The sequence below is a fragment of the Cynocephalus volans genome, chromosome 4 (genome assembly GCF_027409185.1).
Source record: "Cynocephalus volans isolate mCynVol1 chromosome 4, mCynVol1.pri, whole genome shotgun sequence".
Lineage (NCBI taxonomy): Eukaryota > Metazoa > Chordata > Mammalia > Dermoptera > Cynocephalidae > Cynocephalus > Cynocephalus volans.
Genome location: NC_084463.1, coordinates 161,797,297 through 161,820,842, shown reverse-complemented (window position 1 = coordinate 161,820,842; position 23,546 = coordinate 161,797,297). Strand labels below are relative to the sequence as shown.

General features: G+C 53.9%; 2 protein-coding genes across 3 annotated transcripts; one reads left to right on the top strand and one right to left on the bottom strand.

Moving 5' to 3' along the window:
* Window positions 1–46: 46 nt before the first annotated feature.
* Window positions 47–13,043, bottom strand: ACTN3 (actinin alpha 3). 2 transcript variants are annotated; one of them, XM_063092458.1, is made up of 21 exons: window positions 12,874–13,043; window positions 9,275–9,389; window positions 8,978–9,097; window positions 8,538–8,624; window positions 8,369–8,456; window positions 7,773–7,851; window positions 7,607–7,688; window positions 6,737–6,822; window positions 6,344–6,436; window positions 5,480–5,710; window positions 5,207–5,354; window positions 3,956–4,106; window positions 3,297–3,405; window positions 3,066–3,206; window positions 2,622–2,804; window positions 2,023–2,157; window positions 1,747–1,926; window positions 1,181–1,327; window positions 1,032–1,097; window positions 431–589; window positions 47–349 (listed from the first exon to the last, which is right to left on the bottom strand). In XM_063092458.1, exons 1-21 carry the CDS (start codon window positions 13,021–13,023, stop codon window positions 191–193), a joined length of 2,709 nt encoding a protein of 902 aa, XP_062948528.1. In that variant the 5' UTR covers window positions 13,024–13,043; the 3' UTR covers window positions 47–190. The 2 variants fall into 2 exon arrangements, with proteins under 2 accessions (XP_062948528.1, XP_062948527.1); XM_063092457.1 differs by having other exon boundaries at window positions 47–589.
* Window positions 13,044–13,947: 904 nt separating this feature from the next.
* Window positions 13,948–21,413, top strand: ZDHHC24 (zinc finger DHHC-type containing 24). The gene is made up of 3 exons (XM_063092459.1): window positions 13,948–14,228; window positions 15,554–15,831; window positions 19,017–21,413. Exons 1-3 carry the CDS (start codon window positions 13,948–13,950, stop codon window positions 19,310–19,312), a joined length of 855 nt encoding a protein of 284 aa, XP_062948529.1. The 3' UTR covers window positions 19,313–21,413.
* Window positions 21,414–23,546: the final 2,133 nt, after the last annotated feature.

Below are 23,546 nucleotides of genomic sequence, written 5' to 3'. Positions count from 1 at the left end.
AGGAGCCTGAGGGCCCAGCCTCTGCTTCAGGAACCAAAAGGAGGTGGGGAGAGGCCCATGGATGGATCTTTATTCAGAAATATTTGGCTGGCCGTTCTCTGAGGCCCTCGCTCCAAGGGATGGATGGGATCAGCTGCAGAAAGCACCGTCTCCTTCTTGCATGAAGAACCTCAGGGGTCAAGGTCAGAGGTCAGAGGTCGCTCTCCCCGTAGAGGGCACTGGAGAAGGCCACGTAGTCCAGGGCTCCAGCCGGAGCCCCGGAGCCCTTGTAGGGTGCCATACGGCGGATGCAGTACTCAGCCTGCTCAGCTGGGAGCTCCCGCCGTAGCAGCTCGGGGGTGATGTAGTTCTGGGGGAGGAGAGGAGTTGAGGGCCCACAGGTTCTGTTCCCGCCCCAGCCCACCAGCCCCCTCCACCACGCAAGGCTCACCTTGTCTCCTGCCAGTATCTTGAAGGAGGCTACAACTTGCTCAGCCGTGTCAGTCTCGGCTGTCTCTCGGGTCATGAAATCAATGAAGGCCTGGAAGGTCACAACCCCAGCTGCGTTGGGGTCCACCATGGTCATGATGCGAGCAAACTCCACTTCTCCCTGTAGAGATAGAGGCCAGCACCATGCCCATGGGTGCTAAAGCCAGGAGGTCTTCCTGCGTCCCCTCCCGGGGATTGTCTAGCCTTGGCTTGCACACCCTCAGTGACAGGGTGCTCCCTTCCTCCACGACCTCAGCCCTAGCTTTAGGAAGTTCTTTATGCTAGGCTGAAATCTGCTTCCTGCCCATGGCAATGACTTCTTCTGGGGCTACACCCCTCTCTTTAGTGCTGTTTCTCTGAGGTAAAAATGTTGCACACCCAGACTTTGGGGTCACACAGAATTAGACCCAAATTAGTTTACCTCTCTGGGCCTTTGCTAGCCCCTGGTGGGTGTGAGGAACAGTAAAGGAGATAATGGATATGAAGGTGGGAGGTACACATCCCACCAGTACAGAGAAGAGGGGCACTGATGGGCCTCCTGGGAAGGGGGTTGGGATACTCACCAGGTCATAGCCCATGGAGATGAGGCAAGCCCGGAAGTCGTCAGGCTCCATCATCCCGTTCCGCTTCTAGGGGTGAGTGGACATCAGGCTCAGTCTCCAAACCCCACCAGCCCCCAAGTCTCTTACCCCAGGGCTGGGCCCCTGCTGACCCGGTCAAAGTGGTTGAAGGATGCCCGGAACTCATTGAGCTGCTCCTGGCTCAGGCCCTTAGCGTCTCGGGTCAGTACCTGGTTCTCCACCTCATTGATAGTGCGAGCAATGGAGGTGAGCAGCTGCTCCCAGCCCACACGGATGTGCTGGAGAGCAGGAGACAGGCCCCAGTCAGTGGGTGGCCAGTGTCTGGCCACTAGCTCTAGCCCCACTCCCAATCCTCTGTGTGACCCCCAGCAAGTCCTCCCCCTCACTGGGCCTCTGACCCCACCTGGAGGTTCCAGTGAGTGACCCCCAGCAGCCCTTCCTGCCTCAAAAGTTTGATGATTTATTATGTATTAAGTATTGATCAATGAGCCATGGCCAATCCTGGCCTGGCCTTAGATTGCTTTGTGGCTCTGGACAGATCACTTGTCATCATTAGTATCCCCATGGTTACACTGGGGGAACTGGCCAAGCTCAACTGGGGCGCCTCCTGGGACAGACATGCTCTGTCCAGCTGTGGCCGCCCCAGGCATCCCAGCCAGTTCTGCCTCCCCTCCTTTCCGAGAGGGCGTGATCGCACCTCCATGCTGTAGACAGTGTGCTTGTTGTCGAACACCAGGCTCTCCTGCAGCAGCTGGTGGTCGCCTTCCAGTCGGTCAATGTTGCTCTTAGAGTTGATGAGGTTCTGTTCCTGCTGCCGCAGCCCGGCCATCTGCTCCTCCAGAGAGCCAGCCAGTCCTGCTGCCAGCCGTCCCACCTCCTGCAGGGGTTTCCAGGCACAATGAGGGCTCCCAACTCCCTGCAGCCCAGTCCTGGCTCCATTCCCTGGGGTTAGCCCCGGCATTCAAGCCCTTACCTCCACCTTTGCCTGGATCCAGGGTCCAACGGCATTGGCCTGGGCTGCAAACTGTCTCCGTAGCCTCTCACTCACCTGTTGCCGTGCCAGCTCTTCCTGCAGTGTCTGGTCACGGCTGGGCACCAGCTTTCGGACCTGGGAGGGAGGATGGTCATGTCAGGGTGGGGGCCAGGAGATGGCCTTGAAGGGAGATGGGCTCCAGCACCTCACACCTCAGCCCCTGTTGCTGCGAGCCAAATTGTTGGCTACATAGGCAAGCTCTTGGGCAAGTCACTCAACCTCTAGGCTTCAGTTTCCTCATCTGTATCATGGGGCTGATGACATCATTTATAACTAACATAGGTGGTTTTATAAGTTTTCGGCACAAAGATTTAATTCTACTTCACATCAGTCCTGACTGGAAAATGCTGTTATGGCCATTATACAGATGAAGCCACAACAGGCAAGGTGACTTACCCAATGCCACATGGAGTCTGGAGATCCCAGATCTGAAAGTGGACTTTATTCTCCATATCGGGGGACCCCAGAGGTTTCAGGATGGTTATAGAGTTGGGGGAAGGTGGGGGTCTGTGCAGGGGAAGGTTACAGGTGGCACTGACCATGTCCCACTTGGTGTTGATGTCCTGTGGGCTTAGGGTGATATAGGGGTTGGTGGAGCTGGGCCGCAGCCCATACGTTTGGCAGATCTTCTGGATTTCACCCTGGATGCCCAGGATGGCACCTCGCTCTCGGTCAGCCTCGGGCAGTGTTGCTTTGAACTGTTCATGTGCTGTCAGCAGGTTCTGGGGTGAAGGGCAGGAAGCATGAGTCAGTGCCCCCAACTTGCCACGGGCAACACAAAGAGCAGCAATGTGCTCGACCATCCAGTGGTCCCAGGCAGGGTTGGTATGAGAACCTCGGCCTCCTGTCTCCTGGCCCAGCACGGAGGAACTGGGGTTTTCCTCCCATCCCCACTTCCCAGGAGCCAAAGGAATGGTTGACAGGATTTGGGGCCAGCTTCCCTGTCATCCCATCCAGCACCCACTACCAAGCCCTGTGCCCACCTGGGTCTCCTCCACTGAGTGCACCAGCCATACGTCCTGCAGGTCCTCCACGGCACCGTCCAGCCAGTTGTTGAAGGGCGCTGCCCGCCGGGCAAACTCCAGCTGCAGCTGGTCGATGGTATCCAGGAGCTTCTCCATCCGCTGGGAGCCCAGGAGATGGGGCGTTAGCAGCCTGTCCATAGGTCCGGCCTCACTAGCGTTCAGCCTCCGGCTCCCTGGCCCCCAGCCCACCTCTAGTGCGTCCCGCCTCTTCTGGGTCAGTGTGCCCAAGTTGTCCCACTGGTCGCAGATGGCCTGGCAGCGGCTGTTCACTGACGCTGCGTCGTGGTAGTCCAGCTCACTGGGGGCGAGAAGGCAGCCAGTGCGGGCCCAGACCTGGGCCCAGATTTCCTCCTGCCTGTCTGCCCTGACCGGTGGTGAAGGCTTAAGGATGCCCGGGCAGGTGAAGAGGGGTTTTCCTAGAGGGGCTCCGAGCGCGTTCCTTCGGGAAGCGGGGCGCCCACGAGCCTTCAGCTCCAGTGCCCAGAGATGCTTGGATTCGGGGCCTGGAGTTTCGGGGGCGGGATCCTGCGGGAATGGGCGGGTTTGCAGGAGAAGGTGGGGAGGCCAAGGGAGGATTTAGGGTAGCGGGCGGGCCTGCAGCGGCCGGTTAAGGGGCAGGCCCACGGAGCGGGGCAGGTGTAGCGCTGCTGGGGAAGGGTGTGGGCAGCAGAGCGGGGTCCGGAGGTGGGGCTGGGGTTTCTGCAGGGGGCGGAGCGAGTGGGGATGGGGAAGGACGCGGGTACCACGGCGAGGTCACCGAACCCGGGAGAACCAAGTGTCCAAAGGAAGGCCACGGGGGCCGGGCGGGGCTCGCGCCGGGGGCGGGGCCTGGCAGGGGCCACGCCTACTTGAGCTCCTGGGCCAGCGCGGCGATGTGCTCCACGCGGTCCTGGTGCGCCGCCAGGTCGCTCTCGAAGGCCTCGTGGCGCCGCAGAAGCGCCCGCACCTCCTGTAGCGATGCCGACTCGTAGTCGCGCTGGCTTAGCATCTCCTCCTTCCCTGCTCGGAGAGAGGACCGGCTCCGTCACCAGGCAGGAGCCGGGGTTCGGGCCGGGCTGCGTGACCGCGGAGAATCTTCACCTGTGAATGCAGGTGATCACACCTGCCCGGCCCACCCTAGGGCTTTGCTCTGAGGCGGCAGCGTTAAAGTTAAGTAAAGCTCCTGTTCCGCGGCAAGGCCCGTAAAGGACGTCACCGCCCAGGCTGGTCCTGGTCCAGTTTTGGAATTATTGATGGCGAGCTACCTCTCAACGACTCTGTGAACCCCATGAGCCCCTGACCCGGTTTCCTTCGTTCACCTCTATTTCCCCAGCACCTGGCACAGTGCCTGGCACTTGGTAGATCCTTGGCAAATATTTGTTGGATGAGTGAATAATAAATGTAAAGATGTTTTGTGAATGATAGTTATAATTTTGCAAATAAAAACCAACATAATCATAATAATAGCGGTAGTGACCATTTACCTAGTGCCTCTGCATTTTGCAGAGCAGGTAACAGGATAAGCAGTTCGGAGACCTCTCCAGGGTCACATAATTAGTTGTAAATTTAAGGAACTCTTATTATACCAAACCAGTGTTATTCATTATGTCCATAATCCATTATTAGTGTTTGTTCATTATTTTTAGGCAGGAATCATTCATTTAGAGGATTAAAATCCCTGACAGAATACTGAATGAATATTTCTATACAGAGTGATATATTTGACTCATGCGACGTTTTAGTGTCACTTATGAGTACACTTATGAATAATAAATATATCACATGAGTATAACATAAATGATGTTAGGGTTAGGGACAGACTCACCTTTGGACAACTGCTACATATAAATAAAAGGCTAAATGACAAATTAATCAGAGCAGATTTACAGAAGGCCAGAGCCAGGAGGATTGCTGGGGGAGAAGGGGCTGAGTTTACAGATAAAGAAACTATGGCCCAAAGAGAGGCCGAGGTTGCAGCACAGCAAGCCAACTAGGGCTAGATATCTGGTCTCCAGCTTCCCTGCTGAGCACCTACCCTTGTCCTCTGCATTTTGCCAGGAACCTCATCCTCCACTAGTCCCCACCCCAGGAGAGAGTCCAGCCCCTTGAGGTGCACATACCCCGGGTCCAGGCTTCATGCAGGGAGGCCTTCTGCTGGAACTTCTCAGCCAGGTGCTGGAGTCGCTGCAGGCGCCGGATCTCTGAGAGCAGCCAGTCCTCATAACCCTTTTCCACCTGCTCCAGTCCCTGCCATGCATTGGCAATATCCTGTGGGGCAGGCAGAAGTGCCCTCCATCACGGTTCACCCATTGTATAGATGCGGACATGGAGCCCAAAGTCACCCAGGGCATGCAGGCAGAGTTGGGGCAACCCCCATCCCCAGCCTGGCTCACCGAGACCAGCTTGCCCTCAGAGGGCATGAAGGCAGGCCGGTGGCTCAGCCGCAGCTTGGTTTGCAGTGTGTTGAAGTTGATCTCCAGCTGGCACTTCTCCTGAACGCGGGGCGGCTTGTGCAGGCGCCGGTAGTCCCGAAAGTCCTCCAGCTTGCGCTGCATGGCGCTCATGCTGGGCTCACCCACACGGTTCTCCAGCCATGGTACAGTGCGGCGGATCCACTCCAGCAGCTGCCAGGGCCAGGCAGGAGCAACTCAGAGAGCTCTGAGCCAACCTGCCCATCTCAGCCACCCTTTCCACCCACACCCAGGCTGTGGCCAGAGGGCTGGGCCTAAAGTATGTTTGGGGTGACTTTCACAACTATGGAGAGCAGAATGGGCTAGTCTCCACTAGTCAGGGAAGGAGCGGGACAGTTAATTTCTGAGTCCAGGGGCTAGTATAGGTTGGCACAGAGCAAAGGGCCACATGACTGCCTAAATATGAATGAGTGAATGAATGGGCTGGCTGGTTAGCTCATTTGGTTAGAGCACAGCCTTGAAACACCAAGGTCAAGGGTTCGGATCCCCATGCCAGCCGCCAAAGAAAAAAGTCTGCCAAAAAAAAAAAAAAATGTGAGTGAATGGATCAATGAATGAGTAAATAAATGAATGATGAATGAATTAGTGAATGACCAGGAGCTTGGGTAGGCAGAAGGGCAGGTGATGGGTGGGGACAGGCAGGAGGAGGCTCGGGGGAGGCCAGGGCTACTCTGAGAAAAGGGAGGCTCGCAGGCCCATGTTTGGGGTTAGCAGGGTTAGGCTGGGGTTAGTGGGGGTGGGGTGGGGAGAGCCTGGTGGAAGAGGGTTCTCTGGCCCCAGCCTCACCTCACTGGCAAGCTTCTCATATTCCTCCATCAGCTTCTCGTTTTCCTGGTTCACAGCCAGCACCTTGCAGATCCTGTTGGCAGCTGTCTCTGCCTGTGGTGGGGGTGGACAGAAGGGCTGGCATTAAAACAAGCTGCTTTCAACACCCCTGACCCCGCCTCCCTCTGTAAAGCCCTTAAAAACCTGGGCCCATGCAAGTAGGGGGAGGATGGGGAAGCACATCTCTTGGGTGGGGAGCGAGCTTCCAGGCCAGAGGCCTCTGCTCCTGAGCTCCCTAAGGACAGAGTGCATGGGACTGGGACAGTGGCACTCCCACCCACACAGTCTGGCCCCTTCACATGTTGGGCACCTCCAAAAGCCTAGCCTAGGCAGCAGCGGTGAGGCACCGGTTACCTGCTCAGCCCCAGCAAAGGCATGGTAGAAGCAGGAGACATAGGTCATGATGGCCTTCTCATCTGGCTTTGGGGTGTTCACGATGTCTGGGGGAGGGCAGTGAGATGTATATTGGCCAAAGCCAGGGGTAGAGAACAGGCTCAAGCCCCGCCCAAGCAGAGAACTCCCTCAGGATAGGAGTGGTGGAGACATGCAGCCATGGACCCCAGCTGCCAGCTACCCCAAGCCCAGTGGCTTGCTCTCCCCTGAAGTCCTCTCCAATCATCCCAGGGCCCAGCAACCTCCCTCTGTGGGGTGAGCAAAGCATTAAGGGGTGGGTAAGCGAACAGACTGTGGCCCTCATGAGGGACTGGTCCGCACTGCCTGGTGCCACTAACCAACCTGTAACTCCTTTTGTCTGTCTGTCTTTTCCCCAAGCCCATGAGCTCCCCAGGATCCAGAACACATTCTCCTCCATTGGAACCCACACAGCCAGAGCACCACGCACAGTAGGTGCTCAAGAGAATGTTTGCTGCTTCACTTGACTAAACGGCTTGCTTGGACACAGGGACCAGAGGCAGGGCATGCCCCAGAGGAGCTACCAGTCTTGGGGAACCCAGGTAACACAGGTAGCTAGGCTGCGAGGCAGAGGGTGGAGCCATTGCATAGGGGAAAGGCAGGACAGGCTGATTCCACTGGGTGGAGAGGGGCAGGGGACAAGATCAGATGGCTCCTGGAGGACGGAGACCATGGCAGGAAGGATTCTGGCCAGGGTGAGGGGTGGGGGGCAGAGCATTGCAGGAGGGGGGAAGAGCTGGGCTAAGGTGTGGAGGATGGGCCAGGCCCCTGATGAGTAAGTGGAGCCCAGGCCTGTGCTAGGTTCACTCTTACCTTCTGCATCCAACATCTTGGGGATGTCCAGGTATTTCTCCGCCACCTCGAAAGCAGTGTTCAGGTTGCCAATGGGGTCATCCTACATGGGTGTGAGCAGGGAGAGGCAAAAGGTCAGCGGAGGGCAGAGTTTGGGGACTTGGGGCCATGGCTGACAGAGGCCAACCTTGCGCAGTTTGGCGTAGTCGATGAGGTCAGGGCGGTGTCGGTGGATGAGAGCACACAGGGCCAGTCCATCCTTCCAGCTGGACAGAGAGAAGTGAGGGTCAGTCCCAGATTCAAGCTGAGGCCCTGCCCCATCCTTGGCCCGGGAGCACCTGCAGCATGACAACCTCCTCTGGAAGCGGGAGCAAAGCACAAGCTCCTTAGCTTGGCACTTGAGGCCCTTCATTATGACTCGGTCCATCTCCTGCAAGCGCATCGCGATTGCTTCCCACCCCTACCCTATGCTTAGGCCAGACCAATTTGTAGACGGCCTTGGCCCCCAGGTTCTCCCTAGCTGGAATGCCCTTCCAGGAATGTCTCCAAAGCTCCCTCCCCCAGGAATTCTCGATAATCCTCCTGGATTCAGTTCTGTTCCATTCGACAGTCACTGAGTCCTCGGATTTTCAGACACTGTCCCAGGATCTTGCCTGTGCGCTCTCCCTCCCCTGTGGCTTGTGACAGCAGCCAGTCTCGTGCCCCTCACTGACTAGGGAGGGCTCCTCTCTGTGCCCCTGTACCCACAGAGGCCAGGGCATGCTTGCTGGCCAGCCGACAGACCTGGTGTGGAAGTTCTGCACGTTGACATTGCGGTATGGCGCAGTCTTCCGCTGGCACCACAGGAGCAAGCCTTCCTTGGCCGAGGTTTCTGGGTGGGGATGGGGCGGAAGCATGAGCTGGGAAGAGGTCCGGGCCAGCCCTCTCACCCAGCCTCCTTCCCCCTGCTCACCCTCCACAGAGATGTCCTGGATGGCGAAGCGCAGGATGATGGTCCAGATCATGCCCAGGGTCATCTTAAGGTTCCCGTCGACGATCTCTGCAGGGTGGGGTAAGGGGACAGATTCTGCCTGGCATACAAGGCCTGTGCTACCAGGCCTCAGCTCACCTTGCTCCCGCTCAGCCCGATAGCCCTTGTCCCCCGTCCCAGGGCTGGCACCTAGCAGCTGCTCAATAAGCACCTATTGTTATTTAAAAATGATTTCTTGAACACACACTAGGTACTTGGTGCTGTGCTGGCACTTTGGGTACATTTGCTCCTTACAGTCCCTCCTGCGTGCAAGGCAGGGATGATTATCCCCATCGTTGAGATGAGAAAACTGGTGCTCACAAAGGTTGCTTGCGAGGAGAACCCCTACTCCCCACCCAGGTCCCCTCTTGTCACCTCCTCACCTTCAGCACCGATGGACACCAGCTTAACCCCCTTGCTGGCAATGAAGTCCAGGGCCTTGTTGACATTGGCGATCTTGTGGAAGCGCATCTTGCCTTTGTCTGGCCTGGGCAGCCTCTCTCCTGAATATAAGAGGAGAGGTCAAGGGTCAAAGGTCATGGGAGACAGCTACAGACATTGTCCCCAAACTCCCCCCCTCCCCTCTCAAGTCCCCTCCAGCACTCTGCTGCCACTATTCCCCCAGCTCTCCAGATTCCCCTGGGTCCCGGGGCCCCTGTGAACTGGTTTGCATGCCTCACCTGAAATCACCTCCAGGAGCAGCATGAGTTTGAGGCCATTGCGGAAATCCTCCTCGATGTTTTCAATCTGGGTGCCTGCCTTGCGCAGATGTGAGTTGCACCAGGCAGTGAAGGTCTGGGGGCAGAGGACAGCACTCAGACCCTAAACCTGGGTCTGGGAGATATAGATCACAGTTCTGGCTCCTGAGTCAGGGTGGATCTCAGAGCCCAAGGCCCTGGATTCAAGTCCTGGCTCAGCCACTGACTTGCTGTGCATCCTGGGCAGTCCCTTTCCCTCTCCGAGCTTTAGTTCTCCTGGGAGGGAAGAAATGAGGTCTGGGACTCATGCAGGTCCCAGTTCAAACTTGGGGCACCCTGCTGCCAGCACACCAGCCTCGGCCAGTCCTAAGCAGAGGGGATTTAGAAAATTTTAATACACTCCAAAGTGTGGGACCCTTTGTGGTGCAGGGACCAGTGCAGGGCGATACTGCCTTTCTAAAATATGAAAAATTCTGGATTGACGCACATCTGGCCCTGAGGGTTTCGCCTGAGGACTGTGCACCTGTGTTATTATTACCTCAGACCCACCACCCTCCAGTGCTTTGCCAACTGGCCTCCAAGTAGACCCTGAGTGTGCAAGTGCACACAGGCTGTGGAGGGCAACCGGGCACTCGGCCAGCCTGACCTAGCTTCTGCAGGTGACTGCCTCCCCCTCCCCCAAGAGTCAGCCTCAGCCTCCAGAGATGGGAGGGGTGGTATATGGCTGTGTGTCTGTCGGGAATGGGGGTGACCTGGAACCTGGTGCACAAGTTTCTGCCAACCTGCTAAGCCTTCAGGCTCTGAATTCTGCCATCAGCTGTAGAGTCCACAGTTGGGCTCCAATCCCAGCTGAGCTACTCACTCTCTGTGATCTAGGGTCAGCCACTTGCCCTCTCTGGGTCTTGGTCTCCCCATTAGCACAATTAAGGGGTCAGACTCCATGATGTCTCAGGTCCTTTTTCCTCCAACCTGGCAGGATTCTAGAATTTAAAGCATCCCCCCACCATAAAGCTGATACTCCTGGAAAGTGGCCCTGGAACGCATTTGGAATTCTTTCCCTCAGCCAGCTTTTCCTCCTCAGACAAGCTTTCCAGATGCCCTGTGAGCTGGACATGGAAGATGATGCTTTCAATACTTGATGTGCTGTCATTGCTAAGGGAAGGGAGTGGGCTTCCGTCACTGGAGGTGTGTAAGTGGGTACTGAGTACTACTTGATGGGAACCCAAGCACTGAAGAGGGCAGTTGGATTCTCTGCATTTGCTTTCAACCCTGGAGTCTGAGATGCTTCGTGTCTGGATAGGGCAGAGGGACAGGCAGGTCTGGGTGGGGCCAAACATGACTCTTAATGAGATGTGGTCCCTGCGCTAAAGGAGCTTATAGTCTATCGAAGAGTCACATTGGTCAGAGAAGTGCTGGAGAGACATGCTAAGAAGTCTATGGGGGGGATTCTCCAAATCGAGGCGGGTGCTTCTTGGGGAAGGCTAATATTTGATCGGAGCTGTGATGGAAGAGTGGGAGTTATTTGGGCAGGGAAGGTCAGGCAAGGGCACTCCAGACAGGGTAGCTATGTGGGCAATGCTCGGTGGTGAGAAACAGTTGCTACGTTTGTGGGACGACAGCTATCTGGGCACTGCTGGAATGGGGTATAAGTGGTAAGAGGCGGGCCGGAGGGGCGGCAGGGGCCAGGTCATGCACGATCTTGGGTGCTAAGCCAGGGAGTATGAACTTGATCCTGAGAGCAGCAGGGAGTCAGGGAAGCTTCAGAAGGCGGGCAGAACTGTGTTTTAGAAAACTCATTCTGGTTGCAAAGTGGAGACAAATGGCTTGGCAGAGTATATGGGAGAAGTGAGGAGGTGGTGACTGGGACCAGGGCAAGAGGGGAAGGGTGTCAGGGAGGGGGATGAGGCAGGATCATGTGGATGAGATAGAAACATTTGTCCTTGCTGGGATATTAACTCCCTGAGGCAGGGGCTTTCTTTTGTCTCCTGCTGAATCCTAGCACCTAAAACAGTGTTGGCACATAAGAAACATTTACTGAAGGAATGTTTTTGGGTGATGAGGACTCGGGTGTCAGGTGGGAGGAGGTGGCAGTGCTGAAAGACTGTGTGAAGCCCTAGGATGAAGGAGTCACTGCTGAGAAAGGGAGACAGAAGAGCAGAGATGGGGTGGGGTACAGCTGAGCACAAGGATGTTTATCACAACCTATAATAAACTATGTTGGATGAGAAAGAAACGATCCAAATGTCTAACTAAGGGGATGCTGGTTGACCTACAGAGCATCTGCGCTGTGCAGTCATTGAATGAATGGATAAGGTGGGTGGCTATAAGTTGGTATGGAAGGATGCTCCTAATTTTTAAGTGATAAAAGAAAGTTACAGGGCCTGGCCCGTGGCTCACTCGGGAGAGTGTGGTGCTGATAACACCAAGGCCACGGGTTCGGATCCCTATATAGGGATGGCCGGTTAGCTCACTTGGAAGAGTGCGGTGCTGACAACACCAAGTCAAGGGTTAAGATCCCCTTACCAGTCATTAAAAAAAATAAATAAATAAAAAGTTACAGACTGGCATGTGTCATATGAGGGGCATGTGGACCTGGATCAGGGAGAGGCTTGGGTGGGTGGGGGTGCGGATAGGGAGTTTTTGCTGAGCAGGTGGCAGCTGGAACCGGGGGTAGGGATGACATCACTCGGGGATTGCCGAACCGAGGGACTGCAGCCGTGCTTGGAGACAGGTGCAGGGGCAGCCTGGGGGAGGCGTGTCACCCAGGCCACCCCAGCCAAGTCAGCTGAACCTCCCAGCCCCTGGGGTCATCTCTTACCATCTAATCCAGCGGAAATGCTCTGATTCTAAATTCTGGGATTTTCGGATCCTGCAAATTCCACTGAGCACCCTGGTACTCTGGCTTTTCCTGGAGTCATAAACTGTTGGCAGATACTGAGCAGGGTCCAGTGACTTCATGGTGCCCTCCCTACCCCTGGCCTGCCTCTCCCAAACTTTTCTCACTCTGGCCTGGATCATCTCTTTCGGGAACCCAGGTGTCCTGTGGTTCTGCCCCCTCCACTTGGGAAAGTCTGGTAGTGGAAATAGCTCAGAGAAGGAGGGGGATCTGAGTACCCTATAAGGCTGGGTCTGGGCAGCTAGCTGCCCATGTGCCCCTCTAGCTCCTCCAAGGCGCTGCCTCAGCACAAAGTGTCCATCTGGCTGGAGAGTCAGGTTACTCAGTAAGGGGACCCAGGCTTCCCCTCCTCCCAGACCTTGTGGCCTTTTCAGCAGACTCAGGGCCCCTGAGGCAGAGAGGGGTATCTTGGGAAAAAGTGAGGTCCTGTTTTCTGCGCTTAGGGGAATGAATCCAGGGGGTTGAGAACCGCAGAATCTCCCTGTCACTCTAAACCCCTCGTAAGGGCTCCCAGCCCTCTCTTCTAGCCCTGGAGGACAGCAGAGGGATGATGGGCAAATCCTGGGCTAGGGAGTGGCACTCTAGGTTACAGAAGGGCTCTGCCCCTGGCCTGCTGAGGGGCCCAGGACAACCGCCTGGCCTCTCAAGCCTCAGTTTTGCCGTCGGGAAATGGGTGAGCACTCACCTTCCGCTGCTGCTTTTCCCAAGCCGGGTCCAGAAGCAGGTCGCGGTCCCATTCCTCCTCCTGTTCCATGTAGTCGCCTCCCCCGCCGCCGCCGCTGACGAAGGGCCCCTCCCCGGCCCTCAGACCCTGGGGCTGCATAACCATCATCATCTCGCTCGGGCTCCTGGCTCCGCTCGCTCGGCGCGCTCCCGGACACCGGGGCCCCGTTATGTAGGGCCCGGCCCAGCCCCGGATCAGATTCGCACTAAATATGGGGGAGGAGGGAGGGGCCGGGTAGGGGTAAGGGCGCTCGGGTCGCGACTAGGCAAGAGGTTGCCCTGGGGCCCGAGGCTGCGGAACTGGGAGCTCTGGGGTAGAGCTCGTGGCGGAGGTCCGCGGTTCGCGTGACGGCTCCTCCGCTTGGGCGCTGTGTGACCTTGGGAAAGCCACGGGCCCTCTCTGTGTCCTCAGCCGTGCAATGGAGATGATGGCAATGTTAGTGGCTGCACACCGCCCTGTGCGCTGCCTTTTGCGCCTCCTCCTGACCTTCTTCCCGCGCCGCGCTGGTGGCAGACAGGGCCCCGTCCCCATTTCACAGTCAGAAACACGGAGGCGCCGAGCTGTTTTGAATGTTTTCTAGGGTGATGGAGGGAGACACCCGAGCAAGGGGTGGGGGGCTCAGAGCCAGCTGGACGGCCGAGGCGGGACTATTAATATCGAGGCGGCTGGAGGGGTGGGGAGAATGTGCTGAGCCGGGAAACCCCGGTGCCACCGAGGTTGCTACTCAATTCTCCTGGCGCGACATCCCTCAGCACCAGCGGGCGGGGCTCCCGCGGAAGGGGCGGGGCCTAGGGATGGGCGGGGCGATCACTTGGTATCACCCGGGCTCTAGAGCCAACGGGATCCAAGCAGCTCCTGGCCCGTTCGGCCGTCCAATCACCTTTCTGCATTTGCCGGCCCCTCCCTGTGAACCTGGGCGCTCACCCCTCCCTTTAGGACTTCTATTGGTCGTGGCAGACGTCTGTCTGCCCCTATCCCCGCCCCGATACGGAAGCGGCGGGGTCCTCGGGATTTGACCGCCGGTGGGTCCAGGCCATGGGGCAGCCTTGGGCGGCTGGGCGAGCCGAGGGGACGTCCGGGAGGCTGCCTCTCGTGCTCACGGCGCTGTGGGCCGCCGCTGTGGGCCTGGAGCTGGCTTACGTGCTGGTGCTGGGTCCTGGGCCTCCCCCTCTGGGACCCCTGGCTCGGGCCTTGCAGCTCGCACTAGCCGCCTTCCAGCTGCTTAACCTGCTGGGCAACGTGGGGCTCTTCCTGCGCTCGGATCCCAGCATCCGGGGCGTGATGCTGGCCGGCCGCGGTCTGGGCCAGGGCTGGGCGTGAGTGGGGCGCGGGATCCGGCTGGGAGAAGAGGGAACCTCGGACAGGGGCAGGGGCCCCAGGACCTGAGATGTTACGAATTGATTACATTAGGAACTGGAATGTTAGAGCCAGAGAACTCTAGAACCTGGGATGGAAGAGCCCGAATGGGTATTATTTATTCACGCACAAACATTTATCGAGTACCTACTGTATGCAAGGCACTGTTCCAGGCACTGGGGATACAATAAAACAAATTCCTGACCTCCTGGAGCCGATTTCAGCGGGGGAGGGGGCAGATGCTAAATTATAGGCATAATAAATAAGCAAAGTATATAGAATGTTAGAAGATGAGAGTGGCATGGAAACAAAAAGTAGAGCAGGGTAAAGGGGGTGCAAGTTTCAGTTTTAAATAGGAAGTCAAATCTCACCACAAAAAGTGATATATATTTGAGGTGATGGATACGTTAATCAGCTGGATTTAATCGTTCCACATTGTATTCATAAGTCATAACATCACTTTGTACCCCATAAATATATGCAACTATAAGATGTCAATTTACATTTAAAAATAAAACTTTAAAAAATTAACTTAAGAATAAAAAATAGGTGGTCAAGGTGAACCTCATTGAGAAGGTGACATTTGAGCAAAAACTTGGAGGTGTGGGAGTTAGCCATGTGGGAATCTGAGGGAAGAGTGTTCCAGGTAGAGGGGACAGATGATGCAAAGGCTCTGAGGCAGTGTGTACCTAGCATGTTCCTAGAACAGCAAGGCCAGTGAGGCTGGAGTGGAGTGACGGGGTAAGAGATGTTAGAGATGTAAGGACCTTCTAGTACATTGAAAGCTTTGCCTTTTATAAGACATGAAATGGAGAGCCATTGGAGGGTTTTCAGTACGGGAGGGACATGACTTATGTTTTAAAATGTTTTAAAAGGAGCAGTCTGGCTGCTGGGGTGAGACTGCACTGGGAGGGCACAAAGGTGGAATTGGGGAGGCCAGTCAAGAGACTACTGTGATAATCCAGAGGAGCATTCATGATGACTTGGACCAAGGTGGTGACCCTGGAGAAAGTGAGGAGTTTGCTGCTGGATGTTAGAGACCAGAGAAACGCCTTAGGACTGGGGATGATAGTGCTGGAAGAGACCTCAGTCCTTCAGTGCTAGAACTGGAAGGGCCTGGGAAATCTTGTTCAGCCTGCACTTACCTGTGGAGAACCTGAGGCTTTGCCAGGGCGAGTGGTGGCTATTCCTGCTGCCCCAGGATAGGCTCAGGGGCTGACGCTGGGCATGATGTGGGGCCCTCAGAGCTGCTGGGGGAACTGACCCTGTGGCTCCTTCCCTGCAGCTACTGCTACCAGTGCCAAAGCCAAGTGCCGCCGCGCAGTGGGCACTGCTCAGCCTGCCACATCTGCATCCTGCGCCGGGACCACCACTGCCGCCTGCTGGGCCGCTGCGTGGGCTTCCGCAACTACCGGCCTTTCCTGTGTCTGCTGCTTCATGCTGCCGGTGTCCTGCTCCACGTCTCTGTGCTGCTGGGCCCTGCCCTGACAGCCCTGCTGCAAGCCCACTCACCTCTTCACACCGCCGCCCTCCTCCTGCTGCCCTGGCTCATGCTGCTCACAGGTGGGGACCCCGGGAGGCCTCTGCAGAGAGGCAAGGGCACTTGTATTTGGTGCGGGAGTAAAGCCCATTCTAGTGGGAAGTGGGAATTCTAGCCCCGGGGACCCAGTCCCAATGTCATTTAGTGGGGGTGAGGGCAGCCTGGTATTCCACTGGGTGTGCAGTATGGTAAAATACAGCACCTCAAGACAAGCAGAGTTCTGGCTGGGAGAATCCGGGAAGGATTCTAGCAGTTGTTGGCAGAGGCGGAAAGACCAGTAGGAGTCCGCAGGGGCGGTGGGATGGGGGGCAGGCATTCTAGGTGAGGGAAGCAGCAAGAACAAAGGCTTGGGGGTGGGGCAGGGAGTAGCAAAGGCAATGTGGTGGGAATTGTGAGAAGTAAGGCTAGGACGGTAGGTTAGGACCGGACAGTGAGGGCCTTGAATGCTGGTGTGACAAGACGGCTCTTCTATGACTGGGCAGTGTGGAGCCGGTGAAAGTTACAGGCAGGAGAAGGCCCAGTATTGGAAGTTGGTAGGGGAAGACTTGGATCAGGAGGCTGACTGAGTGGCCATGTTCTGGACGACACATATGTTCCTCTTTCTTCTGACACCACCCAAGATAAAAGCCACACTGGTCTTTATACTCTTTGTTCTCTCCCCCTCATAATGCTCTGGGCCTTCTCGCCCCCGACTCTTTCCTCCTGACCTTTCCGTGATCCCCTCTGTAACCTCGTTGTGCAGTTAGTAACCTCCCCGACCACTCTGAGTAGTCACCGTGCCTCATCCTGCCCAAGCCCAGTTCTGTCCCGAGGGCCCCCCTCCCTGTAGCCCAGAGGTGGCCTCAGGAGGCCCACTGGGGTCCTCAGAGTCTTTCTCTGCCCACACTGGCGTCCTGCCCAGCCCTGCTGTACCCTCCTCAGTCCCGCCCTGCCTCCATCCCACCTCCCTGTGGTCAGCATGGCCTTCCGAGTCATTGTAGACTTTGCTCCAGCTCCCAGAGTCTCTCTCAGCCCTGGGCCCTGCTGAAATCATGGGTGTCTGCAAGTCTGTGTGAACAGCTCCATCAGTTCCCAAGTGGCTTAGCTTCTTGACTCCTCTATTTTACTTCCGTCCCCTACTCCCATGTCCACGCCCCGGTCCTTGTACAAAGTGTGTCACTTCCAAAATCACCCCCTCGGTCGTCCCTCCTCCTGCTCCCCACCTCCTCTCCTTTTATCCATCTCTCACTCTTCTGCTCCCTGACGCCTGCTCCCTGGGCCTGCAGGCTCCCAGCCCTCACCTTTCTCTCCATCTGCACCTTCCCACCTTCACCATCCCATGTCCAGCCGAGAGCCCTTCATTTCCACCATTCTCCTGCAACTTCTCCAACTTCCTTGCTTGCCTTACTAACACTGACCTCCTGGCCTTTCCATGTCTGCCCCTGGCTGCTGAGAGCTGCCAGAGACACGTACTCCATGGCACATTGGTACCATGCCACACTCATGGCAACAGATCTCAACAGTCCCTCAACTGTGCCTGGCCATCCTGTTTTCTAAGCTTGCTCCCCCAGCAACTGCAGTCAAACCTCCCCACTCTCCTGCCTTCCAACATCCGTCACAGAGAAAACGAAACATCAGATGGTACATTCAAAATTGTCCCGTCCTCAAATCCCCAAGCCAGGCTGTCTGCCCCCAGCTTCTAGTGTGTGCCCCCCACCCCGCACCCCCCCACCACTGAGGCCTGAAGCCATGGCGCCTGCCTGTCCTGCGTTCCTGGCTCTCGGGTTTTCCCACCCTGTACAAACCTTCCCTTCGCCCCACACCCTCCTCCTCGAGCTGCTGCCTTCTCCCTCTTGTTGCTTGCAGGCAAGCTTCCCAAAGGGCTTGCCCAGGCTCGTGGCTGCTTTCCCTGCCTCCCACTCATTCCCCCACCTGCTCCCACCTGGCTTCTGCCCCCACCACTCCTCTGAGACTGCCACATCTCCCCGGGCTCTGACTCCACAAACCCCAAAGGACCCTTTTGAGTTCTCTTCTTGCTCTATGAGATCTTCAGACTCATAAGAATACTGCCTGCGAAGTGAGGTGAGGTTATCTATCCTGGTGTCACTGTCAGTGACAGCTTGGATTTTGGTGCTTCCACCTTCCTTTCTGGCTTCCCATTTCTTCTTTTATCAATCCCCAAGGACCTGAGTCCTGGTGCTCAGGTCTAGGCACCATTCTCATCTCCCTCTGCTCACTGGTGGGTCCAGCTGCACCCACGCTCTCGGAGTCGCCCACCACCGCCCACGGCTCACAGATCTGCTGGTCCAGCCTGGGCTTCTCACCTGAGCGTCCATACCCGCAATCATCCACTGGCTCATCTCACAGGCGTTTCTCTGTCCTGCCTCTGGTCCTCAAAGAGAATGTCTTTTCCCTACTTTATCAAAATAGGTGAAGTCCACTTCCCCTTCCTTCTTAGGTTTGCATGGCATCCCCCCTGCCACAGGGGTTTTATTGAGGTGAAATTCACATAATGTAAAATTCATTTTAACATTTTAAAGTGTACAATTCAGTGGCTTTTAGCACATTCACAATGTAGTACAACCATCACCACTAATTCAAGAACATTTTCACCTCAAAGAGAAACCCCATACCCATTATGCAGCCACACCCCATTCGTACCTAATGCCCCAGCCTCCGGCAACCACTCGTCTTTCTATCTCTATCGATTTGCCTATTCAGGACACTTCATATAGATGGAATCATATAATATGTGACCTTTTGTGTCTGGCTTCTTTCACTTAGTGAGAGTTTCATGGCATCTTGTAGTTCCTTAGTTCAGCAGGTATGTTTTGTCTACTGTGGGCCAAGATGGCACAAGATGCTGTACTTTTCCATAGTGACACACATCATAGCTATGAAAAAGCCACTGAGAAACTACCTCTTTAATGTCTGGGAGCCCCCCGAGGGCAGCAATGCTACCCAGTATTCACGGTGCCTAGCACCAGGCCCAGTGCTTAGGAGGTGCTCACCAAGTGTGCGATGCATGAGTGAATGTCGTAGCCCAGGCACGGCGCTGTGTCTGCCCGGTTCACCGGTGTGTTCCTATCACCCAGCATGGGCTGGCCGGCTGAGCGGAGGAGTGAGCCCTGCTTCCTGGTGGAGCATAGAGGGTGGAAGGAGGTCAGGAGCTGGGCTTTGGGAGAGCTGGGCCTGACGCTTCCTGATCCTCTCTTCTCTCTCCTTGCAGGCAGAGTGTCTCTGGCACAGTTTGCCCTGGCCTTCGTGACGGACACGTGTGTGGCGGGTGCACTGTTGTGTGGGGCTGGGCTGCTCTTCCATGGGATGCTGCTGCTGCGGGGTCAGACCACGTGGGAGTGGGCTCGGGGTCAGCACTCCTATGACCTGGGCCCCTGCCACAACCTTCAGGCAGCCCTGGGGCCCCGCTGGGTCCTCGTCTGGCTCTGGCCCTTCCTGTCCTCCCCGTTGCCTGGCGATGGGATCACCTTCCAGAGCACAGCTGATGTGGGACTCACGGCTTCCTGACTCCAGGAAGAGCCTCAGCTGTATGGGATGGAGGGGAGGGATGGGGGCTAATGACTCGTTTCCAGCTTCACCCCCAGCCTCAGCAGGGAAGTTGGGTTGGCCTTTAATGCCTGCAGTGGGCAACTCACGCCCCTTCCTTGGCCTTGCCCCTGCTCAGCTTGGACTCCTGCGACTGTGCCTCTTTTGGCAGAGGAGTACAGAGGAGGGTCTGGCAAGGGGCTGTCGGCCAGCCTAGCTGCCCCTCTGCCAGATTAATAAAGTGCTGACTTGGTTTTTGGCCTCCCTCCATCTTCGCTGAGTTTCTGGTCCCTCACTTTGTTGCTGGGGCTGCCATTGATGGTTCCTCTGATTGTCAGGCCTAGAAACCACAGAACGCCCAAGAGTCCAAGGGGCCAGGGCTCTCTCTCCTCTGGCCTTGGCGGTGAGCAAGTGGGGGCACCAGGCTATGAGGACCCAAACACCCTTTCCCTGGTTCAGCACTTGGTAGTTGGGAGCATTTCTGCAACAGCAGTTTCATGGAACCGCTCTTGGCTAACCCGGTAGAGTGGGCAGCAGTTATGCGCCTTATTTGGGGGGTGAGAAACTTGAAGCTCTGAGAGTTGATGTGATCAGATTATGGGATGGTAAATGGGGGAGGCAGGATTTGAACCAGGTCTTTGTGCTTTCCCCTTCACCCTTGCACAGCTGAAGGAACGAGTAGGAGAAAGATCAAGGCAAAGCAATCAGCTGGGGGTATTCAAGCTTCTGTGAAGGGTGGTGCGGAGGGATCCGCTTGCTTCTCTGGACTCTTCAGGAGCTGCGTGTTGCACATTTTTATGTAAATATGGTAAACACACTGCCAGTTAAACATGGCAGGCTTAAACACATGAGTTTATTTCTGTTTCCTCTTAGAATCTCACTAAAATGATAGTAAAGAAATAAAAAAGATATAAATTTACATCGGGAAAGAATATAGGAAGGGAGACAGCAGTAGACCAAAGAGCCTGTCAACGTTTTGAGAGATGGAAAGTGGATGGAGGCTTGTTTACTCTCTTAGCAGAGAATTAGAAGTTGAAATTACGTGTTCCCCAAGGGAGGGGCCGAGGCAAGCAGGCTCGCCCCCAGAGCTGTGGAGAGGCTCAGGAACTGTCAAGCAGCACGGAAAGTGAGATGAGGCTTCAGACCAAGAGTGGGGACTCACGGGGAGTGTTAAAAGGAGCAGCCAGGTGTGCCCTCCCCACACTTGCAGCACAGCTGCTGCCCCTCTGGGGGGCGTTATTTGAAGGGGAAACTGAAGCAGAGAAGCTCTGGGTCTCACGGGCACTGGGGAGGGTAAGGGTGATGGGCTGCACCAATAATGGGGTTAAGTGAAAAGTCCACAGATACTGTTGGGGGATCCTTCCGTGAAATGGCAGCCTTGTCCCGCAAGAACCCCCAGAGGAGCCCACCCTCCTGACAGGCTCTGCCCATGCCCACAGAGGTTTGTTCCTTCCCAAGGGCATGTCTGGCACTTCGTGCTGTACGTAAGCATTAGCAGACTTGTCCTGTGGCCTCCTCTGCTTCACCCCTCACCCTCCAGAATCTTATTTTCATGTTTTTAAAAACTAAATAGTGAGGACATAGAAGAAAATAGTTATAACCCTAACCTGTTTGAGAAAGTTATCATTGCCTTCCAAGTCCCTGCTGTGCCTTCCCTGCTGGGAGGGGTCCTGTCTTACTCATTCCCTTGCTTTGTTTTATAGCTTAATTACGTTCATACTGGGTTTGCATATTTTTGAATTTTATATAAATGTAGAGTTTATTTGCCTATGACTTGCCCTGTCACTATTATGTTTGAGCTGTATCCAAATTATTGCCTGCAGCTGTAGGGCATTTCTTTTCCCCGCTGAATACCGATCCCTGGAATATGCCACAATTAATTTTTCTGTTTTGTTCCACTGGTCATTTTATCTACCCCTGTGTCCTTTGGGAATCATCCATTAAGATCTATTCTTGGCCCTTGCTCTTCCATGTAAATTTTAGAATCGGCTTATCAAGTTTCACCAATAAAAACCCCTTTAAGATTGTAAATAAAACCAATTGAATCTGTAGCTCAGTTTGGGGAAAACTGGCAACTATCTAAAATGGAATTTTCTAGTTCATGAACATGGTGTAATCTCTCCATTTAATGTTTTCAATAAAGTTACATGTTTTTCTCATAAAGATCATACCTTTTTTATTAGATTGATTCTTAAGTATCTGATATTTTTATATTATACATAGTTTATGAAAATAGATGTGTCCAGCAAACCTAACCTTGTTTTTCTACTTGTAGATTCTTTTATGTATTTATAGTCATACGATCTATGAAAAGTGTTCTTCCTTATTCATTTTTTTATCTCTTATTTCTCTTGCTCCCCTGTATGGGTGAGACCTGCTCTACAACGTGGAGTTCAGGTAGTGGGCACCTTTGTTTCTGCCCTTAGAGGAAGTTCGTTATTTCACCATTTAATGTTTGTTATGATGTTTTTGGTTTTTTTAAATGACGCCCTGTATTAGGCTAAGTTCCCTTCTATTCAAAATGTGCTGTTTTTATCCTTTCATATTCAGTCTTTCTGTTTCTTAGGAACAGCTTAAAGATGGATTTTTTTTTTTATCTAGAAAATGTTTATCTTCTAATTGAAGCATTTAGTCATTTATTGTAATTAATTTTATACTTGATACAGTTCTACTGCTTTGTTTTGTGCTTCCTATTTGCGCCCTCCTTTCCTAGTGCTTTATCTTTAAGTTAGTTTTTGCTGGGTATAGAATTCTAGATTAATATTTTCTTTCAATATTGAAAATACCACTCTACCATCTTTTGGTCTCCATTGTGGCTGTGAAGTCAGTTATTATCTATTTGTTGTTGTTTTTATTGTTGTTCCTTTGAGGATATTCTTTGTGTCTAATTGCTATTAAGATTTTTTGTCTTTGGTATCCTGCAGTTTTACTGTGATGTGCCCAAGTATGGATTTTTTCATTTATCCAAATATGATTCGTTGGGTTCCTGAGTCTATGAATTGATGTCTTTAATCAGTCCTAGAAAATTCTTGGTCATTGTCTTCAGATATCTTCTCTGTCCCTACTGGAACTTTTATTAGTCCTCCCTACTCCAGCCTCCTTGTCTTTTTTCTGTGTGTGTAGCTGGCCGGTACCAGGATCTGAACCCTTGACTTTGCTGTTATAACACTGTGCTCTAACCAACTGAGCTAACTGGCCAGCCCCCTCTCCGTCTTTTATTAACTCATATTTTCTGTCTGTTTCTGGACATTCCGGATAAGTTCTACTGATATTTCTTCCAGTTAAGTCTTTCTTCAGCTGCTAAACAATCTATTGAGCTTTTTGTTTTTAAGTAGCTGTACCAACTCATCCATTGAGTTTTACGTGTCAAATATTTTTTCATTTCTGGAAGGTCTATTTGGTTCTTTTTCAAATCAGCTTGATCATTTTATATACTGTCCTTGCTTCTAATTTAAATTTCTTCTTTTATTCTTTAAGTATATTGGAAATACATATTTTCCATTCTGTATTTGGTAATGCCAATATCTCAAGTATTTGAGGTCCAAGTCTGCAAGCTATTATGTTGGTTCTTGCTCATCACGTCATATTTTCTTGCAATTTGTTTGTTTTGACTGTGTGTTTATAGTTCTTGGAATTTTATCAATGAGAATTTTTCAAGGTTGGGTTAAAAGCAAATTCTTCCAGAGAGGAAATGTTAGTTGCCTGATGACAAACCAATCCTATACTACCACTTTAAACTAAAATTTCAGCTAGGAATCTTTAGGACTACAGATACTGTCAATTCAGGGTGCAAACTTATTCAGGGATGGCTTGTGGTTAAAAATTCTCAGGAGAGGTTTTTCCACTCCCTGCTACCCAACACTAGGCTTGGAGACAGGCAATTGCCCTTGCTGGTCCTGGTGAGATGGAAGGTGGGGTCGGGGGATGGTTGATTTCTAGTTTACCTCTACACTAAGCTTGTAAGCTCTCTGAGGTCCCATGTTAGCCCATCTTGGAGGTAAAACACACACACACACACACACACACACACACACACACACACACACACACACACACACACACACACACACACACACACACACACACACACACACCACCCCCCCCCCCCCCCAAGAGAAAACTCAGGGGAAACAGTGGTAGAGATAGAATATGAAAGATAATTTCAGAGCGATAAGAGAAAATAATGCATTTTCTCAAAGATGCATAAGTAAGCCTT

What these genes read in the sequence shown, in the direction of transcription:
- ACTN3 (XM_063092457.1), bottom strand. Translation starts at nt 13,023, where the DNA reads ATGATGATGGTTATGCAGCCCCAGGGTCTGAGGGCCGGGGAGGGGCCC. An exon ending in GGATCCAGGCAAAGGTGGAG is followed by an intron (nt 1,927 to 2,022) that starts GTAAGGGCTTGA and finishes AAACCCCTGCAG; the next exon opens with GAGGTGGGACGGCTGGCAGC. An exon ending in CCTTCAACCACTTTGACCGG is followed by an intron (nt 1,098 to 1,180) that starts GTCAGCAGGGGC and finishes ACTCACCCCTAG; the next exon opens with AAGCGGAACGGGATGATGGA.
- ZDHHC24 (XM_063092459.1), top strand. Translation starts at nt 13,948, where the DNA reads ATGGGGCAGCCTTGGGCGGCTGGGCGAGCCGAGGGGACGTCCGGGAGG. An exon ending in GGTCTGGGCCAGGGCTGGGC is followed by an intron (nt 14,229 to 15,553) that starts GTGAGTGGGGCG and finishes CCTTCCCTGCAG; the next exon opens with CTACTGCTACCAGTGCCAAA. An exon ending in CTGGCTCATGCTGCTCACAG is followed by an intron (nt 15,832 to 19,016) that starts GTGGGGACCCCG and finishes CTCTCCTTGCAG; the next exon opens with GCAGAGTGTCTCTGGCACAG.